Source organism: Crocuta crocuta, unplaced genomic scaffold (genome assembly GCF_008692635.1).
Source record: "Crocuta crocuta isolate KB4526 unplaced genomic scaffold, BGI_CrCroc_1.0 scaffold243, whole genome shotgun sequence".
Taxonomy (NCBI): domain Eukaryota; kingdom Metazoa; phylum Chordata; class Mammalia; order Carnivora; family Hyaenidae; genus Crocuta; species Crocuta crocuta.
In genome coordinates this window covers 4,082,688-4,106,508 of record NW_027529596.1, presented here as the reverse complement: position 1 = coordinate 4,106,508, position 23,821 = coordinate 4,082,688, and the positions used below count along the sequence as shown (strand labels likewise).

At 41.3% G+C, this 23,821-nt stretch overlaps 1 protein-coding gene across 1 annotated transcript in view; it reads right to left on the bottom strand.

The window, feature by feature from the left end:
* Positions 1–23,821, bottom strand: part of KMO (kynurenine 3-monooxygenase) — a 56,884-nt gene that overhangs the window by 21,262 nt on the left and 11,801 nt on the right. Inside the window, 5 exon segments of the mRNA XM_077761802.1 lie at positions 1,260–1,347; positions 4,720–4,768; positions 12,305–12,394; positions 13,613–13,710; positions 14,000–14,069. Of these exon segments, the coding sequence (XP_077617928.1) occupies positions 1,260–1,347; positions 4,720–4,768; positions 12,305–12,394; positions 13,613–13,710; positions 14,000–14,069 (395 nt within the window).

Sequence of the window (23,821 nt, the reverse complement as noted above, 5' to 3'; positions counted from 1 at the left end):
ACTCCTCACTTGTACTTATCTGATTTTGAGTTTGGAGTTGCTAGCTATAGAATGAAGTTGACAACCCTCGTCCCGGTGATGGTGCTGCTCACGAGAATAACAACCCAGTACCAATTAATGAGGACATGCCAGGTCACCGAGGTGTGACTAGGCCTTGAGTCCCTGGCACAAAGGGAGAGAGTCTTGAGCAGAAGGCAGGGTGAGGGAAAGGATGGACCGGGGCAGGGATGTGCCCAGAAGTTGTCAGAACCAGTGTGTTTAGCTGGAGTGGAGGGTATTGGAAGACAAGCTCAAGAAAGGAGTACAATATGGGGAAGGGAAAGAGGGAGGAGGAGAAGAGAATTTTGACTGTTAAGACAAAAGGTTTAAGTACATTCTTCTGGCAAAAGAGAGAAAGTAACTTTTTCCATTGGGGGGATGATGTATGAAGAGTGGTAATTTAGGAAAACTCATTTGGCGCTGGAGGTATTGAACTGGAGGCGGAGTGCAGGAGGGAGGAGACAAGGTGACTGCATTAGCCTGTGTGTGCAAGTGTGAGAACCCAGGGTGTGCAAGTGTGAGAACCCAGGGACCACGGGCCTTAGAAGAAAGACATAGGCTCTGAAGCCAATAAGGGAGGAAGAAAGATGAGGCAGGGTCATAGATTCAATGGGAGAAAGTAGGGAAAAGGGCACACCAAGAATGATTCTAATTATTTGAGTAATTGCATTAGGGAGGTCAGGAGTGGACATGCTTGGAAAGAAATAGATGGCCAAGTTTTAAGATGTGTTTGAAATCATGGCAAGCTGTGCCTGTGAAGGTGTCTAACAGGACATCAGCATGGATTAGGACTCGAGAGGGGAGACAGAGGCATGGGCTAGAGAGGTTCATTTTAGCAAAGGAAATTTATAAGCTTAACAGACTGGGAATCCATGATATGTCCCAAGAGGGGACATGGAGCTAGGAACTTCAGAAGACATAGAGGCAGCCAAGGAGAGGCAGACAAATAGTTTCCAAAAAGAGAAGACAAAACGCAGGGCAGAGAATCTTGGAAGTGTGTGGAACGGTGTGGAACACGGCGGGAAGATGAGCTCGCTGAGGAATCAAGAAGAATCACTGGCGTTGGTATTCAGAAGACATTCAAAGGCTGGTTGTTGATGTGAAATTCTTTGGATCCCCTGGGTAATCATTTAAATCTTTCAAGTAAGCCAAAGAACAAAGTTTACAGATATAGTTCACTGCTCTAACCCTTCACCTCCCCAGTCAGGACCACTGATTACCCAAGCACTGTGATCACTCCTTCCTCAGGATTACATTTCAACAGCCTGTGGCCAAAGTGCACCTTTGCATTGGGGTATTTCTCAACAGCTGAGGAGACAAAGAAAAAGAGCAAATGGAAATGAAATTCCAAGTCTTATTTCACTTAATGAAATTGAAATAGTAATCATTTCCTGAGAACAGTATGACAGAGATGTTGATGTTTAAGGCTGTAACAAGGAATTAGTGAAAAGTGGTAATTTGACGACTGCTTGGCAAATGTTCTAGGATAACTTGGTAGTAAAAGAGATGAATACAAATCAACTATCCTCATCTAAAAAAAAAAATCCAACTAATTCCATTATGCAAATTCTTACATTACTGCGAAGGTTGTCACCCTCGAAAAGACCCAGGCGTCACATATTTTAAAAGTTGCCTCTAATTTAAGATTTTGTGATTAGAGATACTCAGCCAAACTCCTTTTCTCATGCTGTGCCTTATTTTCTATTTCTTTTCAGTAGGTCCCAAGATATCTGAGCAGTCACAAATATAGATTTCAATACTAATGCTTTCTGTAATCACACACTGAAACACTGAGGGGGGAAAATGGGTAAGAAGATTTAAGACTTCTCAATAAATAGAATCATATTGTTCTGGTGCATTGTTATTTTGCCTATTAGCAATCTGTAGAAATTAATGAATTCATCAGATTCTTATCATAGCGGTAAAATACAATTTTTGCCCCTATGAATTCTCATGGATAGGAGATCTATAACTATAGGTTATTTATTGTTCTTAAAGCTACAAGTTAGATCTACTTATCTATGTTTAGGAAATCCTTTGGCAAATAACTTTGGAGAGTTCAGAGTTTATCTGAACCCCTAAGGATATCTTTCATAAAACCAAAATGTGTTTGTGGAATCAACTCTTTAAAAAACGAAATTTAATTACATTTGTTTTTTTAAGTGTACACTAACTAATAGATCCCCAAAAAATCTTCCACAGAACACTAGTCCTGGAATATGGCCCCTAAAAAGCTGTTTGGTGGTCAGAGCAATTAGAAAAATGCTAACACTCTGAGCCTCCGGGGTGTGTGGTCCTGATCCTCAACCACATGAGGCTCGAGTCCTCGGAACGTGGCCAGTCCGATGGGGGTGTGTTGCACACGCTGGGTTCTGACAACTTAGTACCAAATAAAACAGATCTCATGAATAACTGTCTTCTGTTGATGACCCACCGAGATGATTATATTTTGGATATATTAGGTTAAAATATACTGTCAAAATTAAGTTCACCTGTTTATTTAGGCCTTTCAACGTGTAACTTTTTAATTTAGGTCTTGAAATTGTGTCATTTTAAATATACAAGTGGCTGACCTTTTTGGCCAAATCTTGGATAGCGTTGCCCTAGAGAATCTGCAATGCAGACCAGCTGAATAAAGGCCCAGAAATACTGTAAGAAAACTTTCAAAACTTGTCTCATGCAGGATTTATCCCGCTTACTTGACGGCATGTCCTTCTCCTGCTTGCTTTCCTTAACCATTATTATCCCCACCCCCTTCCCTAGTCAGTGAACCATGAAATAATCCTACATGAGATGCAGGGGAACGATTTCGTTACCTTCAGAGGGGAGGCTATCCAGTCAGGAGCGAGTGTTTGCGTGTGGAGCTGGTAGCTCACACGCTTGTGTAAAGGAATGACAGCTGTGTGAAAGAACTGATAATGCCAAACATCGTTTAGAGGTCAAGAGAGTGTGTGTCCGGACAGGGGTGGGGAGGTGGGGGTGGGCTAAGCAGCTGAGAGGCATGAATGAGGGCGCTTGTGATGAGTACTGGGTGTTTTACGCAACTTTAAATTCTCCCGAAATGAATATTACATAACAGTATGTTAACTAATGAATTTAAAACTTGAAACTGATAAAAAATATAATAAAAAATAAAGTAAATAAAATGAAATGACAAAGTCCACATTCACTTTATTCACATATTTCCCGCATTATGAAATTGCACACTGTGCAGCACATTCCTAAGGAACTCCAGGTATGGGAGCTTCTGTCTGTCCACCAAGATCAGCTCTTCCCCGATTGTAGCTTCTACTGCCAGCGGATGCGTCATGTGTAATCTTGCAAGCACTGACTCTCAGAGATAAAGGCATGGACTTTGGAACAACAGATCAAGCTCCAGTGCAGACTCTACCACTTATTCACAGTGTGGGCCAGCTCCAGGAGGGGGGAGTGCAAGAAGCCTCTCTCCCCTGTCAAACTGAGGGAAAAGGAGTTCCTGCTTCACAGAGCTGTTGGGAGGGTCATATAAATCCATGCATATAAAGCACTTAACACACTTCCCGGGGTCTCAGTGAATGTTTGCTCTCATTCTTAATAAATTCAGAGATGCTCTAAAGAGATCGTCTTAGGTCAGCTATTCTGCTTTTTCAAAAGCTGTTTTGTGGCTCCCTGAGATCCATAGGAGTCTATCTAGCCACCTACGCCCACGCCTCCATCTACCCATTCAAAAGACCGTCTTGCAAATGTAAGTCAAGATGTAGAAGTAGAAAGAATACTAAGCTCTGTTTCTGAAGTCCCTGGTGAATCAGCTAGAGTGGCCTTCCCAGCACACCTCCTGCCAGCCCACTTCAGTTCAGTGGGCACACTACAGAATCGCTCTGGGTAGAGGGGTGTGGAGCAGAAACCTCTGCTCTCCAGAATTCAGAGGCCGCTGGATTGCATAGAGGAGTTGAGTTAAAAGACAGTAAAATTACTCAAGTGTCATGCTCTGCAGGAAATGCATCTGATTAGCACAAATACTGAAGAGATGAAAAAGCTGTTATGGCCAAGGGCTACCGTGCAAGGTGATTGCACTGACTATCCAAGCTCCCAGTTTAATTCGCAATCCAGTGGCTTTTCCATTGATGGGTGTGTCTGTAACCCGTTAGAGTCTTCATTCAAGGTATGTTTTACACCTTTGTCTTTTCCAACCTCCTACATCCTCTACTATTTGGTCTCCTACAAATACCATGAGCCTACATCCTCTCCTCTGGCCCCTTTGGTTCAGGGCTGGGTTTATGCACCCAAGGGTTGTCATAATACTCTGAAGACCGCAACCCTCTTCAGCCTTCAGCTACCTCTCTTTATCTTTCCATAGGGCAGAGCTAATCGTGTCATTTTGGAAATCATTCGAGGGCATCTGTTTTTTCTCTAGTCCATGAGTTCTTCAAGGGTGAATACTCGTTCATTCCAGTGCTGAGAAGACAATGGGAATTCAATGCATGTTGAACAGATCATATTTATTTAGATCAGTGATAAGATGAAAAAGAGACGCCCGAGGACTCATTACTACTACTTTTCAAGGACTTTGTATTGTATATAGCCTTGCCCTTAATAACCCGTGAAAAGGAATAGTAAGCAAATCTCAGTGAATCATGTGACAGGGTTAGGCTCACATGCTTTACTGAAAGTGACAATAGCTGAATAAAGCATTGGACTTACCAGTCAACAGTTCTTTGTTTAGATTTTCTCTGCTTATGGAAAGAATATACTGCAAGAAAAATATAGTAGATACTGTTTACTTCTGAAGAATGGACAAAGATGACTGCCATTATTCATTCAACAATAGGAAATATTTAGCAGAAGTTTTCAAGCTTAGTTTTATAACCATTTAGCTAAGTAGCCTTTTTAAAAATACACACTTTAACCAAATGCATATAATTATGATGTTCAAGTTACAACTTCGGCTTTTCAGAGTTTGATATTAGAAAAACCAAATCCTTCTTTTATAGCAAGAATATTATTTTTACTGAGATGGTTTTAACAACATCTTATATTTTCAACTTAGATCTCCAAATCGATCTGCTAGAAAAACTTCAGTAATGACAGCGATCTTGGAATAAATGTGGAATTTCCTAAAGAGACTACCTTGAAGGCATTCATTAAATGTGAAAGGAGTTGGGGTGGGGGGGGATGGGGATGGTGATGGTTAGGAAATTGTCGGTTGAAGCGGGGTCAGCCCTCCCTGGGACACGTGTTCATTATTTCTTTTATTTAAAAAATTTTTTTTAATGTTTTTGTTTATTTCTGAGAAAGAGAGGGAGAGAGATAGAGACATCGTGAGCACGGAAGGGGCAGAGAGAGAGGGAGACACAGAATCTGAAGACGGGCTCCGAGCTGTCAGCACAGAGCCCGACATGGGGCTCGAACCCACGGACAGTGAGATCATGACCTGAGCCGAAGTTGGAGGCTTAACCTACTGAGCCACCCGGGTGCCCCTATTTTTATTTATTTTTTAATGTTTATTCATTTTTGAGAGCTGGAGAGAAACAGAGCATGAGCGAGGCAGGGGCAGAGAGAGAGAATTTGAAGCAGGCTCCAGGTTCTGAGCTGTCAGCACAGAGCTTGATGTGGGACTTGAACCCACAGACCGAGAGATCATGACCTGAGCTGAAGTTGGACGTTTATCTGACTGAGCCTCCCAGGCACCCCGGCCTGTGTTATTTTAATCTTTATACCAATGCCTTCTTAAAATCTAATTTTTAATATTTATTGTTTCAGAGGCAGAGGGACCCACAAAGGTGAAAGTGCCAACCCAGGTCTCATGAAAGTCATAATATAGCCTTACAGTTCAGGGTGAGTCTATTTGTTACAACTTTAAAGCACATATGTCCCAAATCTTGAAGCATCACATCATTTCATACAAATATGCTCACTTATAAATCTTCACCACATCCCAATTTAATATTAACAGTGAAATCTACAGTTGGTGTAAAAACCATGCTACAGAGGCAATGGCGGAGGAGGGGCTTCCTGTGTCTTTGCTATGAATTAAAACTAGCAAGACTTCTTCATTCTCTGCCTCTTTGTTCTGTTTCCCAGTCTTCTGTGTCATTAGTGACCTCATTTCAACGGAAACCACACTCGCCATTCAAAATCTGTTTGGAAACATTTAAATTAGGGAGACTCATATACCCAGGGAAACTATTCTTTCCTCATCAGTGGCCAGGCTTGGTTGACATCTGCATCATCTGGGAACCGATATGCACACAGATCCTGTGGAGAGTCCCTGTCCCTTCTACCCGGCGGCTGTGGGTGGCATTGTACCGCAGCCAGAAGTTAGAGCCTCCACAATCAGGCCCCACTTCTCCAATGCCTATTCTAAAAGGTTGCTCTTATGAAGAAAAAATATGAATAAGAACAAACAAATCTTCACCACACATATTAATCAAATTATAGCATTGTTCACATTGAACTTATATAGTGATATATGTCCGTTGTTTCTCAATAAAACCGGGGGGGAAAGTGCATTTCTGGTGGAGGCTACAAAGAAATAATTCTTGTAGTCCAGCTCCACATTTCCCGTCTGGATAGCTGTACTGAACTTATTTAATTTATCAAAACAATGACAAAAACAAAAAGAACTCTGGTTGCCATCTGGCAGCCATACATTTCAAATAGTGGCTCAAATGACTACAATTTAGTATATTTTGTGAGTCATTATTCAATTGTCCTTACTCATCATATTCCATCTTATAAAATTCTGTGTATTTTTCCTAGATATGGAGTAATTATAAACGAGTTCAACATTATTAATCCAACTGAAACTGACTTCTGTCTGTTGCTGCTTAGTGATTCGGTTGTATTTTACAGACCAAGTTGTTGCAAATGAACTTTCACAAAGGTCCTTAATAAAATAAAACAGTGATTAAAACAGGAAGGAGAGGGGCACCCGACTTAGGCTCAGGTCATGATCTCATGGATTGTGGGTTCGAGCCCCGCATTGGACTCTGTGCTGACAGCCAGCTCAGAGCCTGGAGCCTGTTTAGGATTCTGTGTCTCTCTCTCTCTCTGACCCTTCCCTGTTCATGCTGTCTCTCTTTCTCTGTCTCTGTCTCTCTCTCTCTGAAATAAATAAAACTAAAAAAATTAAAAAAAAGAAGAAGGAAAAACAAGTCAGGAAGTATAAAGAGGTCCTTGTAACTAAAAACACTAATAATGAAACCTAAAGGAAGTTGGATAATCTCTTTTAGAGATTTGTAAACCAAGAGTTGTGGCGCTGACTTTTTCACATATACTAGAAAAACATGTTTACACTCTATGTCCTGAAACCCTGTAAAAGGGAATGTTTTCTAGTAAGGGGGTGCTATTGCTCTATTTGGGGCATAGGAACTGAGGAGCTAGGGGAGGTGGGGGGATGGGTGAAATAGGTGAAGGGGATTGAGAGTACACTTATCTCACTTATCGTGATGAGCACCTAGTAGCATATGGAAAAGTTGAATCACCATCATGTGCACCTGGAAGTAATATAACACTGTATGGTAACTACACTGGAATTAAAACAAAATTTAAAAAAATCTTTTTCTGCATTAGAAAAAATTGGGGAGCTCTGACCTGCTCTGGATATCAGATGATATTTTTACGTTTCCCAGGACAATTTGGGAGGGAGATGGCGAGAATGAGCAAGACTGGAAGAGCCTGGACCCTGCCAGGGAGGAAAGGCAGAGAATACAACAGCTAGAGGAAGGAGGGAGGCGCAGAGAAGATTGAGGCCAACAGAAGGTGGGCCGCCTGGGGGTCTGCAGAAATCCTGGGGTCATGTGGTCCTCCACATGGAATTGAGTGATTCAAGGCAATTTCATGTAGCTCTTGAAGGAGGCCCCATGTTTGACCCTGTTGTAAAAGCAATGATGCAAACCAAAGAAAGAGAAGTGGCTGCAAATTTAGTATTGACCGAGTTCTTAAGAAGTGAGAATGGCAGGTCTGGTGGGCAGGCGATCACTTCCTGCCTCTTCTAACGCGTTGAAGATCCCAGATGGGAAAGCCCACCAACGCCTTCACCCTCTGGGTCATCGGTGGAAATGAAGCTGCCCCTCCCTCACCCAGTGCTGGGGTTAAGAAATTCCATTTGGGGGGCGCCTGGGTAGCTCAGTCGGTTAAGCGTCCGACTTCAGCTCAGGTCATGATCTCACGGTTCGTGGGTTCGAGCCCCGCGTCGGGTTCTGTGCTGACAGCTAGCTCAGAGCCTGGAGCCTGTTTCAGATTCTGTGTCTCCCTCTCTCTCTGACCCTCCCCTGCTCATGCTGTCTCTCTCTCTCAGAAATAAATAAAACATTAAAAACATTAAAAAAAAAAAAAAAGAAATTCTGTTTGGTGCTCAAGTCTAAGTCCCTCTTCTTGTCCTACGTTCCTGATATTCTGAACTGTATCTTACTCTTTCGTCCACTCATACTCTGTTGGCTCAGCTTCTGGGAAGGGGATGATGTCAGAATTGGCCTTCTTGGCTAATTCCTTGTGAATCCAAGACACAGAGGGAATGATTACAATGGTCACTCTCCATTTAGCAAAAGAAATAGTGCAACTTAGCAATACTGCCCAGCACCCTTGGGAGCGCCTCCTACACCATGCTGCGCTGGCCACTGGCTGTGAGGACACCTGCCTGCGCCTTCCTTGATGTTGACCTCATGCACTCAGGCAGCCCGTCTCCTCATCTAAAGCAAGGTGGTTGGATTTGATGAATCCAAGGTTGCTGATCACTCTAAGATTCTGTTATGTGAAAGTGCATACCGAAGTGTTCTTATCCGATACACACTGGGCACTTAAAAATTTATATAATTTTAGAATTCTGGTCTCACCCAACTTCCCTGCAGAGGCAGACCCTCATTTACTTGGGAGAATGCTATTTTGCTGCCAATTTAATATTGAAACAAAATGTCTGTCTCAAACCTCACTTTCTCCCTGAGGTCTTCTCTGAAATCTGAGGTTTCCTCCCTCTCTGAACCACACAGATGAGCACCCCATCTCTCAGAAGAGTTCTTTTCTCAAGAACGTGATTACCATCTGTCCTCAGCAGCTCACAAGCTCCTCTCCTGGTCCTCAGCCACCAGCACTAACACGCAGCATGAACACAGGACAGTTAGTGTTTACAGACAGGATACATTTAGTGTGTACAGCTTACTCTTGACTGGAATGTGTAAAGCTTGTGTTCCTTTCCTACACCACCAAGCCTAGTTTGGGGCTGGTTGAACAGGACATGCTGATTATCCAAACTGTTTATCTGACTGGGGACAGTCAGTGGACCTTCTTCCCCCTCCTTCACCTGCCAGGCTCATACATTAAGACTCTACCTATGTTTTTATAATCCCCAAAGTAAGCAGGTTACTATTTTAGAACATCACTGAATGGAAAAAATGGATCGTTCCCTGCTTCTTCCCATCCCCATAGGCTCAGAGTTGTTGGAATATTTTACTTTTCAGCCACTTTTAAATAAATGTTATCATAGTAGAACACACATGATGTAACATGTACCATTTTAACCCTTTTTAAGTACACAGTTCAGTGGCATTAAGCACATTCACACTGTGTGCGGCCATCAGCAACATCCATCTACAGAACTCTGTTTCTTATAAGACTGAAACCTTAGGGGCGCCTGGGTGGCTTAGTCAGTTAAGCAACTGACTTCGGCTCAGGTCATGATCTTGCAGTTTGTGGGTCCGAGCCCCGCATCGGGCTCTATGCTGACAGCTCAGAGCCTGGAGCAGCTTCGGGTTCTGTGTCTCCTTCTCTCTCTGCCCCTCCCTTGCTCGTGCTCTGTCTCTCTCTGTCTCTAAATAAATGAATAAACATTAAAAAAAAAAAGCTGAAACTTTATACCCATGAAACAATGTCTCCCCATTTCTCCTTCCGTCCGGCCCTGGCAACCACCATTCTACCTTCTGTTTCTATGAATGTAACTACTCTGGATGCCTGACATAAGTGTGATTTGGTATTCATCCTGTTGTTAATGGTTTATTTCACTTAGTATAAAGTCCCCTCCAGTTTCAACCATAGTAGCAGGTGTCAGAATCTTTTTTTTTTTTTAGGCCGAAGAGTATTCCGGTGTGTGTCATATAGAAAACCTCCCCTTCTCTGGCAAGCGTCTTCTTTACTCCCACTTACTACACCGCGCACAACACTCTGACACCAGATGTGTTTGGGGGGTGGGTTCCTCCACCAAGCAATTTCTCAGTGACACAAGCTGGCTGCCCCACAGTGTAACCATATCTGCCTGGATAGCCTCAGATCCTGAAGGTTAAGGGCTCAGTCCCATGAGACTGCACCGCCCCCCCCCCCATGCACACTTCAAATGCCAATGGCATTACAGTTTGTAACTGGACTTCTAATCAGCCAGCTGTAAGTTAGAGTTTCCCATTAGCCTTTCTTCAGGTTCAGTTAATTTGCTAGAGCAGCTCGAAGAACTCAGGAAAACAGTAGACTTACTATTTAAAGGGTCCAAGTTCTAGATGGAAAAATGTGTAGGGCAAGATATGTGTTTGCCCTCTGTGGGTGAGCTATATCCAAGCACCTCCATGTGTTCTTGAACCCGGAGGCTCTCTGAACCCCATACTTGGGGGATTTTTGTGAAGACTTCATCACGTGGGCATGTTGGATCATTAACTCCGCTTCCAGCCCCTCTCCCCTCTCTGCAGATGGGTGGGGCTGAAAATTCCAAGCTTCTAATGACGGTTTGGTCTTTCTGGACCAGTCCCCATCCGGGAGCCCATGGAGAGTTATCTCATTAGAACAAAGTATACGCTTATCACCCAGGAAATTCCGAGGGGTTTAGGAGCTCTGGATTAGGAACCACAGTCGCAGACCAAATATTAGAAGGAAAGATCTAGTGCTCTTATCACTTAGGAAATTACGAGAGTTTTAGGAGTTCTGTGCCAGGAACCAGGGGCAGAAACCAATATAGACTTTTTATTATCTTACGTATATGTACAACACATTTTGTTTCTCCATCCGTCCATTGATGGACATTTGGATCCCTTTCACTTTTTGGCTATTGTGAATAATACTACCATGAATATGAGTGTTCAAATATTTCTTCAAGTCCCTGCTTTCAGTTCTTTAGGGTACACGCCCAGAGGAGAAACTGCTGGATCATATAGAAATTCTATTTTTAATTTTTGAGGAGTGACTACACTGTTTTCCATAGTGGCTGCAGCATTTTACCTTCCTACCAACAGTGTGGAGGCACTCCAGGCTCTCCGCATCCATTCCGATACCTGTTATTTTCCGTTTTCCTTCCTGTTTTCTGAGTAGCATCGTAATGGGTGTGAGGTGCTTCGACCACTTTTATCATCACAAGAGCCACACAGACCTTGTTCCCATGAGCACCTGTGTTTTATCTCTTGCTGCCCAGAGTGTGTCCATGGAGCAGCAGCATGAATGCCACCTGGGTGTGTTTAGGAGGCATCATCTATACCTTCACCCTCGCCCTGCAGAATCAGAGTCTGCACTTTAACAAGATCCCAGATGAGGCTGAGAGTGGCTAACCCACCTGCAATGGGAGCTCTGTGGGAGCTCAGAGACTGAAAGAATACAAACTTCGCTCGGGCTCTGCCCTTAAGAAAATAAGGCTTTGATGGAAAAGCAAATTGGGGTTTTTCTCTGGTGGTAGATGTTTGGTACACTCATTTTCTCTCAAAGAAACAACCTTAGAAGGTCTAAATATCAGATAAAAATACATCCTTTCCCTAGCTCCGTGCATTACCATGTAAAGATAAGAGAAATGCAAAGCAGAATAATGGATTTTCTTTTGTAAACTTGACATACCATCTGGCCTCTGTTGTTTTAGAAATTATACGGCACCAAACACATTTTTGGTTCATTCTCTAAATTCCATTACAATTAAATTTTGGGTAAGACAGTCAGTTTGGAGAAGGCAACAACAGTGAAAAACCCTTTAGAATTGTTCTTGCATTTTATACTTGACAATAAACACATGGTAATCTTCTCTGTGTAACTGAGAGGGGATGGGAGTGAAATGGACGAGGCCAACATGAGCAATGCATAGAGGCAAAAACAGCCTAATAATGATGACAATGTAACTTACTTCTATTGAATGGTTATTAGAAACTGAGCCCTATTGTAAGTGTCTCATCTCCGATGGATTAACCTGTTGACTAGTATATGTGTCCAAACTGCAGACCAACACAGGTAATATCAAAGACAGATCTAGAGGCAGGAAATGCCAATAAGCAAGGGTCAAGATCCAGACATTAGACTCCACTGTAAGTAAATATTATCTTCAGGGTAAACCAACCTGCGACTTGGTGCCATAGGGAACTGCAGACTTTTTTCCTGAAAGAGAGTGAATCATTCTTGCTCTCATGGGAATGCCTTGGGATACAATCTGAAATAAAACAAGAAATACCCATTTCTTGGCATCATGGAATAAGATAAATGTTGGTTTCAAGATGTGATTTTTCAAATATTCTCAAAAAATTAAAAAATGCTGCAAAGGACCTCAGAAGCACATTGTGGTAGAAACTCCAGGAAAGCTATGTTCCTGCAGATTTTAATTTTTGATTTTTTTTAACCTATAGCTTTTGGAATTAACTTTTATCTGGTCTGAATCATATATGACAATTAAGGAAAATGGGTCAGTGTCAGAGAGGTTGAGTAATTTTCTTATGATCAGAAAACAGAGCAATGGGTGAGGAGTGAAACCCAGGACTCCCAAAATCCCATGCAAGGTGTTCCCCCCCACACACACACATCTAAGGAAACTGGAAATGGAAGTGGCATCCGTACTGACTTATATGATCATTTCAGTATATGTGCTGCCGAAGCGAGCACGTATATGATCGTTTCAAAGGCGCTTTGTTACCGAAAGTACTAGCAGAAAAATACATTACTTCTGTTCATAGTTCCAAGCTACACGCTAGACAGTGAGAACTTCAGCAACACTGAGGCCAGATGAGGACCCACAATCCTTATCCTAACCCTTGAGGGCACATCAGTTTCAGGATTTGGAAGGTTTCACCTTTTAGGTAGGCAATCTTGTGCGTATGTGGATATCACATAACACCCAGTGGATCTGAGGCATCACTCCACAACTGAGCCCAATATCTGTAGCAAAACACATTCACACTAAACGAGTTGTTTAAAAGGCCATGAAAAGCCTCCCATCAGGTCAAGTTTGCTGCTGAATCGGTGATGAGACGTTTTCTGCTCTTTGGAGTACAGAATTGTGGATAAGAGGTTATGGACTTGTGTGGTCAAAAGAGTGGGGTTTGCAGACCTCCTGTCATTCTGGATGCAACTCGGGCCACACTTCCTGTAGGCTGAGGCCCACCATTAGATTGCAAACCCAATGTCGGAAGAGGTCATCAGGGGGAGTCACAGGGTCCCCCTGCCCTCATCACGGCCCCCCACCTCCGGGCTGCCTCAAGGGTCAGATGTTCACCCTCCTGCCAAATTTAGAAGTTTGAAAACCTTTGTAGAATGAGTTTCCATGCAAAGCTCTTGGCATTAAGTGATGCCTTGAGCCAGGAGGAAATCAAGAGCATGCAATTGTTGGAAAACAGCAGGTATTATCTTTTACAAGGAAAATACATTAACAAGGTACCTGATCTTCCAGGCCAATGGCGTGCAAGGCTTGCCGTCCTCTATAAGAAAGGGCCAAGTTAATACTTCTTCCACGTGCAGTTTTAGCCACTCGGAGATCTAAGACATCGGAAGTAGACTCCGTATTACACATAGCTCATTATTATTGTCGGGCAGGGTGAGCAGACAGCACCCGAGTAAATGGTGCAGTCAAGACCAAGTTAAAAGACCCTGTTAACTCCTTTAAAAGAAAACACTAACCGTAGTGATTTTGTATTAAATTAAATTTAGATAGTTGAGGTTTAAAAAAAAACTAGTTCCTCTTTCTAAAAAAAATTCTTTTTTAAATGTAAAGAGAAAGAGGTCAGAGAATAAGAACCACACCTCACAATTTTCAGTATTGTCTTACCTTCTCTAGCTTCATATATATCAACCTGGAAATTCCTCTTTGCAAGGAAGCAGGCATTTAACGATCCAACCTAGGAATCAAAGCAATGTTTTTCATATTTTTATCTGACGTGACAAATATAGGGAATTTTTACTGGCAAAATGCAACAGCACGTGTGATTGTATTTGTACCAGCCTTGGCTGTCACGCTGATTTATTGTCACTACCAGAAAGCACCATTTGCAAAAACTGATCGGATTAACTCAGCATTAAACGGTATCATTTCAAGAGGTAGCTTTGGTGGTTTTCTTTTTTAGCATTTTTATAGTGAGATATACCTTTCATACAGAAAGATCTTAAAACGTGTACAGTTTACAGAATAGTTAGAAAGCAAACATCCCGATAACCATCACTCTGGTCCAAGCCAGAATGTCACCTCCAACCATGCAGAGCTCCCCCACCCCCTCTCCAGTTAAGATCCCCAAACCTTCACCTATGAGCAAATACTATTCTGAGTTTTGTAATAACCCATCCTTGCTTCCTTACAGTTTGATTACTTAAATATATATCCCTCGGCAGTAGAGTTTAATTTTGTCTGCATTTGAATCGCATAATTAGAATCACAATTGTGTATCTTTTCTTCTTTAACTCAACATAACGTTTCTGAGTTTCCTCTATAAGGCCGCACATAAATTCCAGGTCATCTACTTTCATTACTGTATGATTCTTCATTGCATGAAGATCTCACAGATTATTATTCAGCTGTTCTACTATTGAAGGATGTTTGAGCTATTTCTGCTCTGGGAACATTTTTTCCCAGTTTTTTTTTTTTTCAATTTTTTTAATTTATTATTTATTTTTGAGAAAGAGAGAGCGAGAGCAGGGGAGAGGAAGAGAGAGAGAGAGGAACACTCTCAAGCAAGCTCTGCACTATCAGCTCAGAGCCCAAAGTGGGGCTCGAACTCACAAAACTGTGAGATCATGACCTGAGCTGAAATTAAGAGTCATGTGCTTAACTGACTGAGCCACCCACGCGCCCCTATTTTTATCCAGTTTTATTGAGATATATTTGACATATAATATTGTATAAATTTAATATACACAGCATAATGATTTGATAAGTGTGCACACTGTGAAATGATGGGTTGGCCCAGGAATATTATTAACAATGCTGTAAAGAACATTTTTGTACATGTATTCTGGTACAGAGGTGCATACATTTTTTCCAGGATTTTATACACAAAAGTGAAATCCTCGATCAAAGGTTTATGTATCTTCACCTTTAATATGTCAAACTGTTTCGAAATTTTGTACCAATGTGTTTTGTCAACAGCAGTTTGTGACAGTCTATCTTTGCCAGTATTTGATGTTCTCAAACTTTTAAATCTTATGGTGAATGGGTAAGATAGGAAAGCGTGTGGTTTTGATTTGCATATGACAGACTGCTAAAAAGGTCAAAATCTTTTTCATATGCTGACTGGCTGTTTGGATCTCTTCCATAAAGTGCCTGCTTGGTTTATCTGTCTTTTCTTCTTTAGATTACTTGAGTAATCTTACATTGATCTGAGTACACAGTCTTCATCATTTTCAAATATTGCAAATGTCTTCTTACGTTCTACGGCTTCCTTTTTAAACTTCATAATATCTTTACAGAATTTTTTTTTATTATTGAACTATGGCTGACATATCATTCTATCCATTGCAGATGTGAGACTCTACAGTGACTTTTAAAAAGGAGTTCTTTATTTTAACACAGTCACCTAGATATTATTATTAACGCATTTGGTATTTTGTTTAAGAAATGTTTTCCTACTCTGAGATTATGGAGAATTTTTTGTGTTGTCTTCTCAATACTTTATAGCGTTGCCTCCTGACAGTTTTATTTAGGTTATAGCGATTTGTTTACCACCTCATTGCTAACAACTTATATTAGGCAAGATCATCCATATTCAACTATCACACCAGGATCTTCAGCAACACTGAATGCTGTTAACTAACTTCCCTTCTTGAAATATTAACCTTCCTTTGTTTTCTGGTTTTCTTTATACGTCTCTGGACATCCCTCTTTCTCTCTTTCACCCTTGCAAAGAAAGACAAACATTGGAGTTTCTCAAGCCTCCAGCCTAGTGCATCATCCACACCCTTGGGGATTCGAGGACTTTCATTTCTTACCCAGATCTCTTTCTTGAGCTCACGCATACAATGTTTCATTGCTGTAGGCTCCTATATGTCTCCAAACACCTCAGAATCAATGGCTCCAAACTGAAACTTGCGATGCTTGCTCTGCATTGTCTCAATTCTCTCCACATATTCCTATGTAGATGAGTGATATCTCATCCGTCTAGTTACTCAAATTAGAAACCTAAGGGTCACCCCTGGGACCTCTCTCTCCCTCATTCTCTGTATCCAGTCCATCCCAAGCTCTGCCAGTTCTATCTAATATTTCTTTACCTATCTCTTCGTTTCTAGCCTTAAGCTTCTGTCATGTCACCATGGTCATTATCTTGACCAATGTCAGACTTTCTGTCATTCTACCAGCATTCATCTGGCTTGCCAACCTGTTCTTTGCAAGCAGCCATTTGATGTAACGGTGAAATGGGTTATTTGAACTCACTCTTCTGCTATGAGGTAAAGGAAACACAGGAATGAACTTGATGTTTGGAGCCATATCTGAGGGTATCTACTGACTGCAGGACATGCTGCGAACTTCAGCAGAGTTTATTATCCATGAAGCTGGACAGATAAAATCCGGAATTCAGGACAGCAACCCTGATTCAGGAGGGTTTAATAAATCCATAGGCTCTGAGTCAGGACCCTAAATGGGTACGCCCTGGAAGTCAGGTAAACTGGAAATGAGTAAATGATCAAAGAGACAGTGGACTGCCAAGGAATCATTCCTAGTCCTGACTGGATCACGTTCATTCAAGATTGCTGTTAACCACAGCCACCAGATAAAAGCAAATATAAGCCTCTCTAGAGAAAAATGACTACATTTTTGGCCTCAAATTTTCTCCATAATATTTGAAAACTATGCAGATCATATAGCCTTCTTTCAACTTTTTGTATGCACCATGCTCTTTCTGCCACCAGAGAATTCAGCACATACTATATCCATGGCTAAGAACCTTTTTCCTTTCCCTCTTTACTTGGTAAACCCCATTCATCCTCAGGATTCCATTTGGCTTCACTTCCTTGAGGAAGCTTTCCTCCTTCCAACTACCTCAACCCCCTTCTTAGAAGTTCTCACGGTGCTACAGACTTTTCCTTTGAAAAATGTTGAGAATTGAATTGTGCACCCCCAAAATCATATGCTGCAGTCCTAACCCTGGGTCTGAGAATGTGACTTATTTGAAGATGGGGTATTTACAGACGCAATTAAGTTAAAATGAAGTCATTAGGGATGGGCCCTAATCCAACATGACTGGTGTCCTTTAAAAGAGGAATTTGAACACCGACACACATAGAGAGGGAAGATGATATTAAGAGACATGCGGAGAAGCTGGTCATCTGCAAGCCCGGGAGACAGACCTGGAACCAATCTGCTGAAACTTTGATCTTGGACTTCTAGCCTCCAGGCTTGTAAGGCAACAAAAGTCTGTTCTTTAAGGCACTTGGTTTGGCAGCTCACAGAAACTAAAAAAGCTTATCATAATTGAAAGTTTATATCTTTAGGGCGATTGTGTGGTCAATATCTGTCTACCCCACTGGGCTGCAAACTGGTTTTGCTCACCATGTCATCCCTAGCCTCTACCATTTTGTTTGTAGCAGAATAAGTACCTGATCAATATTTGTTGATTGTATAAATGAAAGGTAGAGCTTACATTTTTAAATAAAATTTGGAACCAAACCAAGCCAAACTTTGCTGAGCAGTTATCATGTATGATTTAAGCTACTAAACTTGAGAGATCTAAAGGTTATCAAGCTAAGTCCTTGGGTGCAGTAACACCTAATTCGGTTAAGAAGAGACAAACATATACACCAATCAATGCTTAGTAAACCACTTTTGAGTATGAAGGTCCACTTTTTACATACAAATTTTACAGATTCCCAGCGTTCTTTAAATATCTAATATAGGTTGGTTAAAAATGTAAATAGTGAATTTAATCACAGAGCATTTACACTTACCTCAAGAATAATTATAATTGATCTTGAAACAATATGGAGGTTAGGAGTGCAGACCCCCTGCATTGTCAAAAATCCACCTATAACTTTTGACTCCCTGAGAACTTAACTAGTAATAGCCTACTGTTGGCTCGAAGCCTTACCAATAACATACTAACACAAATTTTGTTTGTTATGTATATTATATACTGTATTCTTACATAAAAAGTAAGCTAGAGAAAAGAAAATGTTATTACGAAAATCATAAAAAAGAGAAAATATATTTATAGTACCGTACTGCATATTTATTGAAAAATCAACATATAAGTAGACCCACACAGTTCGAACTCTGTTGTTCTTGGGTCTACTGTATATGTTTGGGTCATATAATTTTAGTCCACTTACCCAATATTTTGCATGCTATAGGTTGAGAGACCTTTCCTAGCAAAATAATTCTGGGTCCAGAGGTGGAAATAAATGGTAAAAAAAAATAAATGCGTAGAAATCATACAAGAAATGGATAAATTTTGCCTTGAAGGATGTAGCAAATTGTATTTTTAAAAGATGGCCATAACAGTATCTCCCATCCTACAAGCTGTTCTATAATTATGACCTTGACACTGCTTCATCAGAAGATGGGGTTCCTTTCTCCACTTCCTTGAATCCAGGACGGCCTGTGATAACCCTAATCAATAAAATGCAGTGGATGTGACACTTCAGATGTTTCCAGACAGTCTTTACGTGGCCTGGAAGCTTTGCTTCTTGCCTTCTGGAAGCCAGTGATCATGTAAGCTGAGCTCTCTACTCACCAACGGCTCATACCAACTGCCTACCGTGGGAGGGCGCCATCTTGGATATTTGGCTTGGTCAAGCCCTCGATGACTGCAGCCATATGACAGACCATCCACAGAACTGTGAGACATGGTAATAGAGTATTGTTTTAGGCCATTAAGCTTTGGAATGGTTTGTTACATAGCAATAGATAACCAGAACAAAGGGATTGGTAAAGAACTTCCTGGAAAACATTATTTTTGACTTGAGCTTTGAAGGAGGAGACTATTTTGACATGTAGAGAAGAAGCAAGGTGATAAAGAGTAGGAATCCTCTTGGAAATTTAAAAACAACTCTCAAAAGATACAGAAAAATTATTATTTGAAAAATACTTATTGATTCCGAAGTATTACAATATACGTATTCCTTGCTGGTATTAAAAGTGATCCAGAGAAAATAGCTGCCCTCAGGGAGTTCACAGTCCCATCTAGGTCTTCATTTTTTTCTAATATTACATATATATATATATTTTTTTTTTTTTTCTCCATGTGCCAGCCCTGTGCTAGGTGCTAAGGATACAACAGAGAGCAAGATATACCCAGGCTCCTCAGGGGATTACAGTCAATTATAACACAAGGTAATCAAGAATATGGTGGAGGAAGTACAGCTGTGAGAGTATAGAGGAAGGAGGCTCAAGCCAAATTAAGGGTGTGGAGTGGGATAGGGTATGACTTCTAGGAGAAAAAATGAAACTGAAGGAGAAGGGTTCTAAGTAGAAGAGGCACATGATAAACATTAAAAGTAACTACTAGAGAGAATGAAACAAATCTGATTTAGAAAACAATACCGATGATGGACAGTGCCCATGAAGTGATCGCCATGATTACTGCCCTACTTTTTATTCTGCACTTCAGCAATGTGAAGGAGGTACTGCTGTTATCTTGTCTCATGGGTACAGAAATTGAGGTACAGAGAAGTGAAGTGGCTCACCTAAGTTTACACAACTAACGAGTGCTGAAGTTGGTGTGGAGATTCAAATGGATCCAGCCTGGTTCCAGAACATGAGCGCTTTATCAATCAATTAGAAGTGTGTCTGAATACCATTGAAGATACAGTTGAAGACGAAGACTGTGAATTTATACTGGCACCAAGATGTGAGGTTAGGGTGTATTTTTTCTTGCAACACTGAACTGTGCAGAGGAAGAAACCCATTGGAACCAAGCAAGGGTGGGATTGGGCCATTTGGATGGGATGGAAAGAAAGAACTTGAAGGTTTTGTTTGGACTGATGGCCAGTAACAACCAAGTTGGATGAAATGGAAGGAAAGCAGTGGAAGACTTCCAAACAGGGAGAAGTAGGAGGTCCCTGTGAGGAGGAGATGTAGCAGAGGCAACTCTGTGAGGGAGTTAGAAGGTTTTTATTCAGAGTCCAAGGCCTGACTCTATTATCTTAGATGGAGCCGTTCTGTGGGATGACAAGGGTCAAGTCCAACATGGATCATGGGACCTGGAGGCTGAAGTATGGTGGAGATTGAAGAAACTAGAAGCATGCAGTTCAAGGATTAAGGGGCTAGGGAACTGCATGGGTCCACTATGTGAATGTTGATAGTCCTTCGGGGTGAATGGTGGGGCTGGGATCTAGAAAAAAGATGATATGAAAGTGCTGGAGTCCTCAGTACTCGGGGGAAGTGACTCAGAGGTTGATTGATGACAACAGAATGGAGTATAAGTAGATGACACAAACCTCAGAGGGCTTGCAAATAACACGGAAGCTTACAAGTCCAGAAGTTGCAGCGTAGAGTAAGGGTACCATGCCAACTCCCCATCCAGACATACCTGAGATGTGGGAGAAGGCTGCAAAGTTTACGTTAAAGCCAGGAGTTTCAGGGGAGAGCCAGCAAGTAAAGTGAAAACGCTGGAAATTTTGCTTACCATAAAACTGGAATTCAGAGGAAATTCTGGAAAAGGTAGCCGTGAGAAGTTGGAGAGAGGAATCACAGAGCTAGATGGGAGCCCATCTTGGAGAGGGCCCTCCAGAAGCCCAGAGGTGGGAGGACTCGAAGGTTCTCAGCAGCTCCCTGGTGGATGTGGGAGCTAAAGAGAGAGCTGTGCACCGGCTCAGGGCTCAGGGCCTGTCAGCCCAGGAGCAGGCACAGGTCAATGCGAGTCCTCACCTTCTATCCCTTCCACACCAGTGTTTCCTCCTCCGCTCCAAGGCACCTTCACATCTAAGCACCGATATTTGTTTTTTTGTTTTGTTTTGTTTTGTTTTTGTTTTAAACAATCCAAGGGTTCAAGCTTGGGTTCCTGTCACCATTCATTGATACTGTGGCCACCAAACTTCCTTCATATCATTCGATTTCTGTAGACCGATGATGGTTATCTTTCAAAAGTTCGCTCCTATTTAATCATTAAGTGTGCAGAAGGCTTTCAAATTTAATTTTTTGCGAAGCAGTTCACATATTTAATATTCTGGAAGGCCAACCAAGAATCCCTGTTCTATTATTTTGTTAAAATAAATATGCCAGGGTTGGGGTGGGGGATGAATAGAATTTTTTAAGACATTGAAAACATCCTATACGATACCCTAATGGCAAATACATGTCATTATACATTTGTCCAAACCCACAGCCAACCAAGAATCCCTGTTCTATTATTTTGTTAAAATAAATATGCCAGGGTTGGGGTGGGGGATGAATAGAATTTTTTAAGACATTGAAAACATCCTATACGATACCCTAATGGCAAATACATGTCATTATACATTTGTCCAAACCCACAGCCAACCAAGAATCCCTGTTCTATTATTTTGTTAAAATAAATATGCCAGGGTTGGGGTGGGGGATGAATAGAATTTTTTAAGACATTGAAAACATCCTATACGATACCCTAATGGCAAATACATGTCATTATACATTTGTCCAAACCCACAGCCAACCAAGAATCCCTGTTCTATTATTTTGTTAAAATAAATATGCCAGGGTTGGGGTGGGGGATGAATAGAATTTTTTAAGACATTGAAAACATCCTATACGATACCCTAATGGCAAATACATGTCATTATACATTTGTCCAAACCCACAGCCAACCAAGAATCCCTGTTCTATTATTTTGTTAAAATAAATATGCCAGGGTTGGGGTGGGGGATGAATAGAATTTTTTAAGACATTGAAAACATCCTATACGATACCCTAATGGCAAATACATGTCATTATACATTTGTCCAAACCCACAGCCAACCAAGAATCCCTGTTCTATTATTTTGTTAAAATAAATATGCCAGGGTTGGGGTGGGGGATGAATAGAATTTTTTAAGACATTGAAAACACCCTATACGATACCCTAATGGCAAATACATGTCATTATGCATTTGTCCAAACCCACAGAATGTACGGCAATGTACATTATGGGCTTTGAGTCAATGTAGGTTCATCAATTTTACCAAATATCCCAATTTTGTGAGGGATGCTGGTAACAGGGGAGGCCAATCATGTGTGGGAGCTGGATATACTGGGAAATCGCTGTACCTTCCTCTTAATTTTACTGTGAACCTAAAACTGCTCTAAACAAAAGTCATAACAAATATACAAACCATTTATTTCCCATGTACCCACTACAGAATTTATGAACACATTCCTTGCTGGCATTTGATGTGTCTGAAGAGATCATGACAAGCTGTTCTCCTTTTCATCCCTCAATCTGATTGCTTTCCTTTCAGTTCCTCGATCTGAAGTGAGTTCCTCTCTATTGCCGGCATCACTTTCTCAACAGCGGTCAAGATGTGTCAACTATCAGTATGACTCGGTGCCTGGCACTGTGTGTCTTAGTATCTTTTCCATCACGTTTCACTTCTTTCCAGCACAGCCTTAAACTCTTAGTTTTCCCCCACCATAGATAGCTCCTTTGATTTCACCTCAGGCAATTCACTTCTGTTCAACACAAACATGTTAAATCTCTTCCTTCTCTGTTCTCTTCCAATTTATGAAAAGTTGTCAGTCTACCTATATTCCTTTCATTTGCATGTTAAAAAACATCTAGTAAGGACAATAGCAGCGATTAGTTTGTATTAGGGAAAAGAAATCTGGAAGGTTACAATGAATATAGTAGAATAAAATTAATTTCTGCCAAAGGCAAAGTTGTTCTATGGCATTTAGAAAACAATTACAGAGGTGATTAAAGCCTAAATGGACTAAGTGTCCCTGAAGAAAAAGACAAACGGTTGAGAAATTTCTCTTTCTTTCCCAGTGTATAATTCTAACTGCTCCTTTTATGGTGGAGAGCAGGACTGGGAAGGGTATTGGTCAGGAGATCCACAGGGTCAGGAAGGTTGGAATAAAGCTAGATCAAGTAATTTGGAAGTGGATATTCCTTATTGGGAAAACAGGTCAGACAAATAGCACATATGAACCACAATCTAAATGACTAAAGATCAGTGAAAACCTAAGGTGGGAAATGATCTAAGAGTAGACAGAAGCAAGAAATGCTCTCTTCCATCTCCTGGAAACTCAGCTACAAGAAAGGACGTAAAACCAAGTCTCTTTGATCCAAATTGGTTTCAGGATCTGGGGAGAGGATGCTGCCTGGAGTGGATATTCCTCTTCAGTCTTTTCTAAGGTTGGCAGATATTGATCCCTCCCTGATCCCCAACATTTCTTGTGTATACATGGTTCCTCATGGGGCAAGGGGAGTTGGAACATCAGGTGACGTCAACACAATAGGATTGGACATAATCTTGGCTCGTGAAAAATCATGTGTTAGAGAGAATGCTGCCCAGTGGAAACTCTTATACATAACTAGCAATGATCTTGTCAAATTGAATACTCACATATCTGATAAATCTGCAATGTCTCTTCAAGGCATATGCCCAGGGGGCACAAGCCAGGATGTTCAGAGCAGTACTCTCCATAACTAAAGCAGGCAAATACTGGAAACAGACTGAATGGCTATCAAAGAGGAGTGAACAAATAAATCAT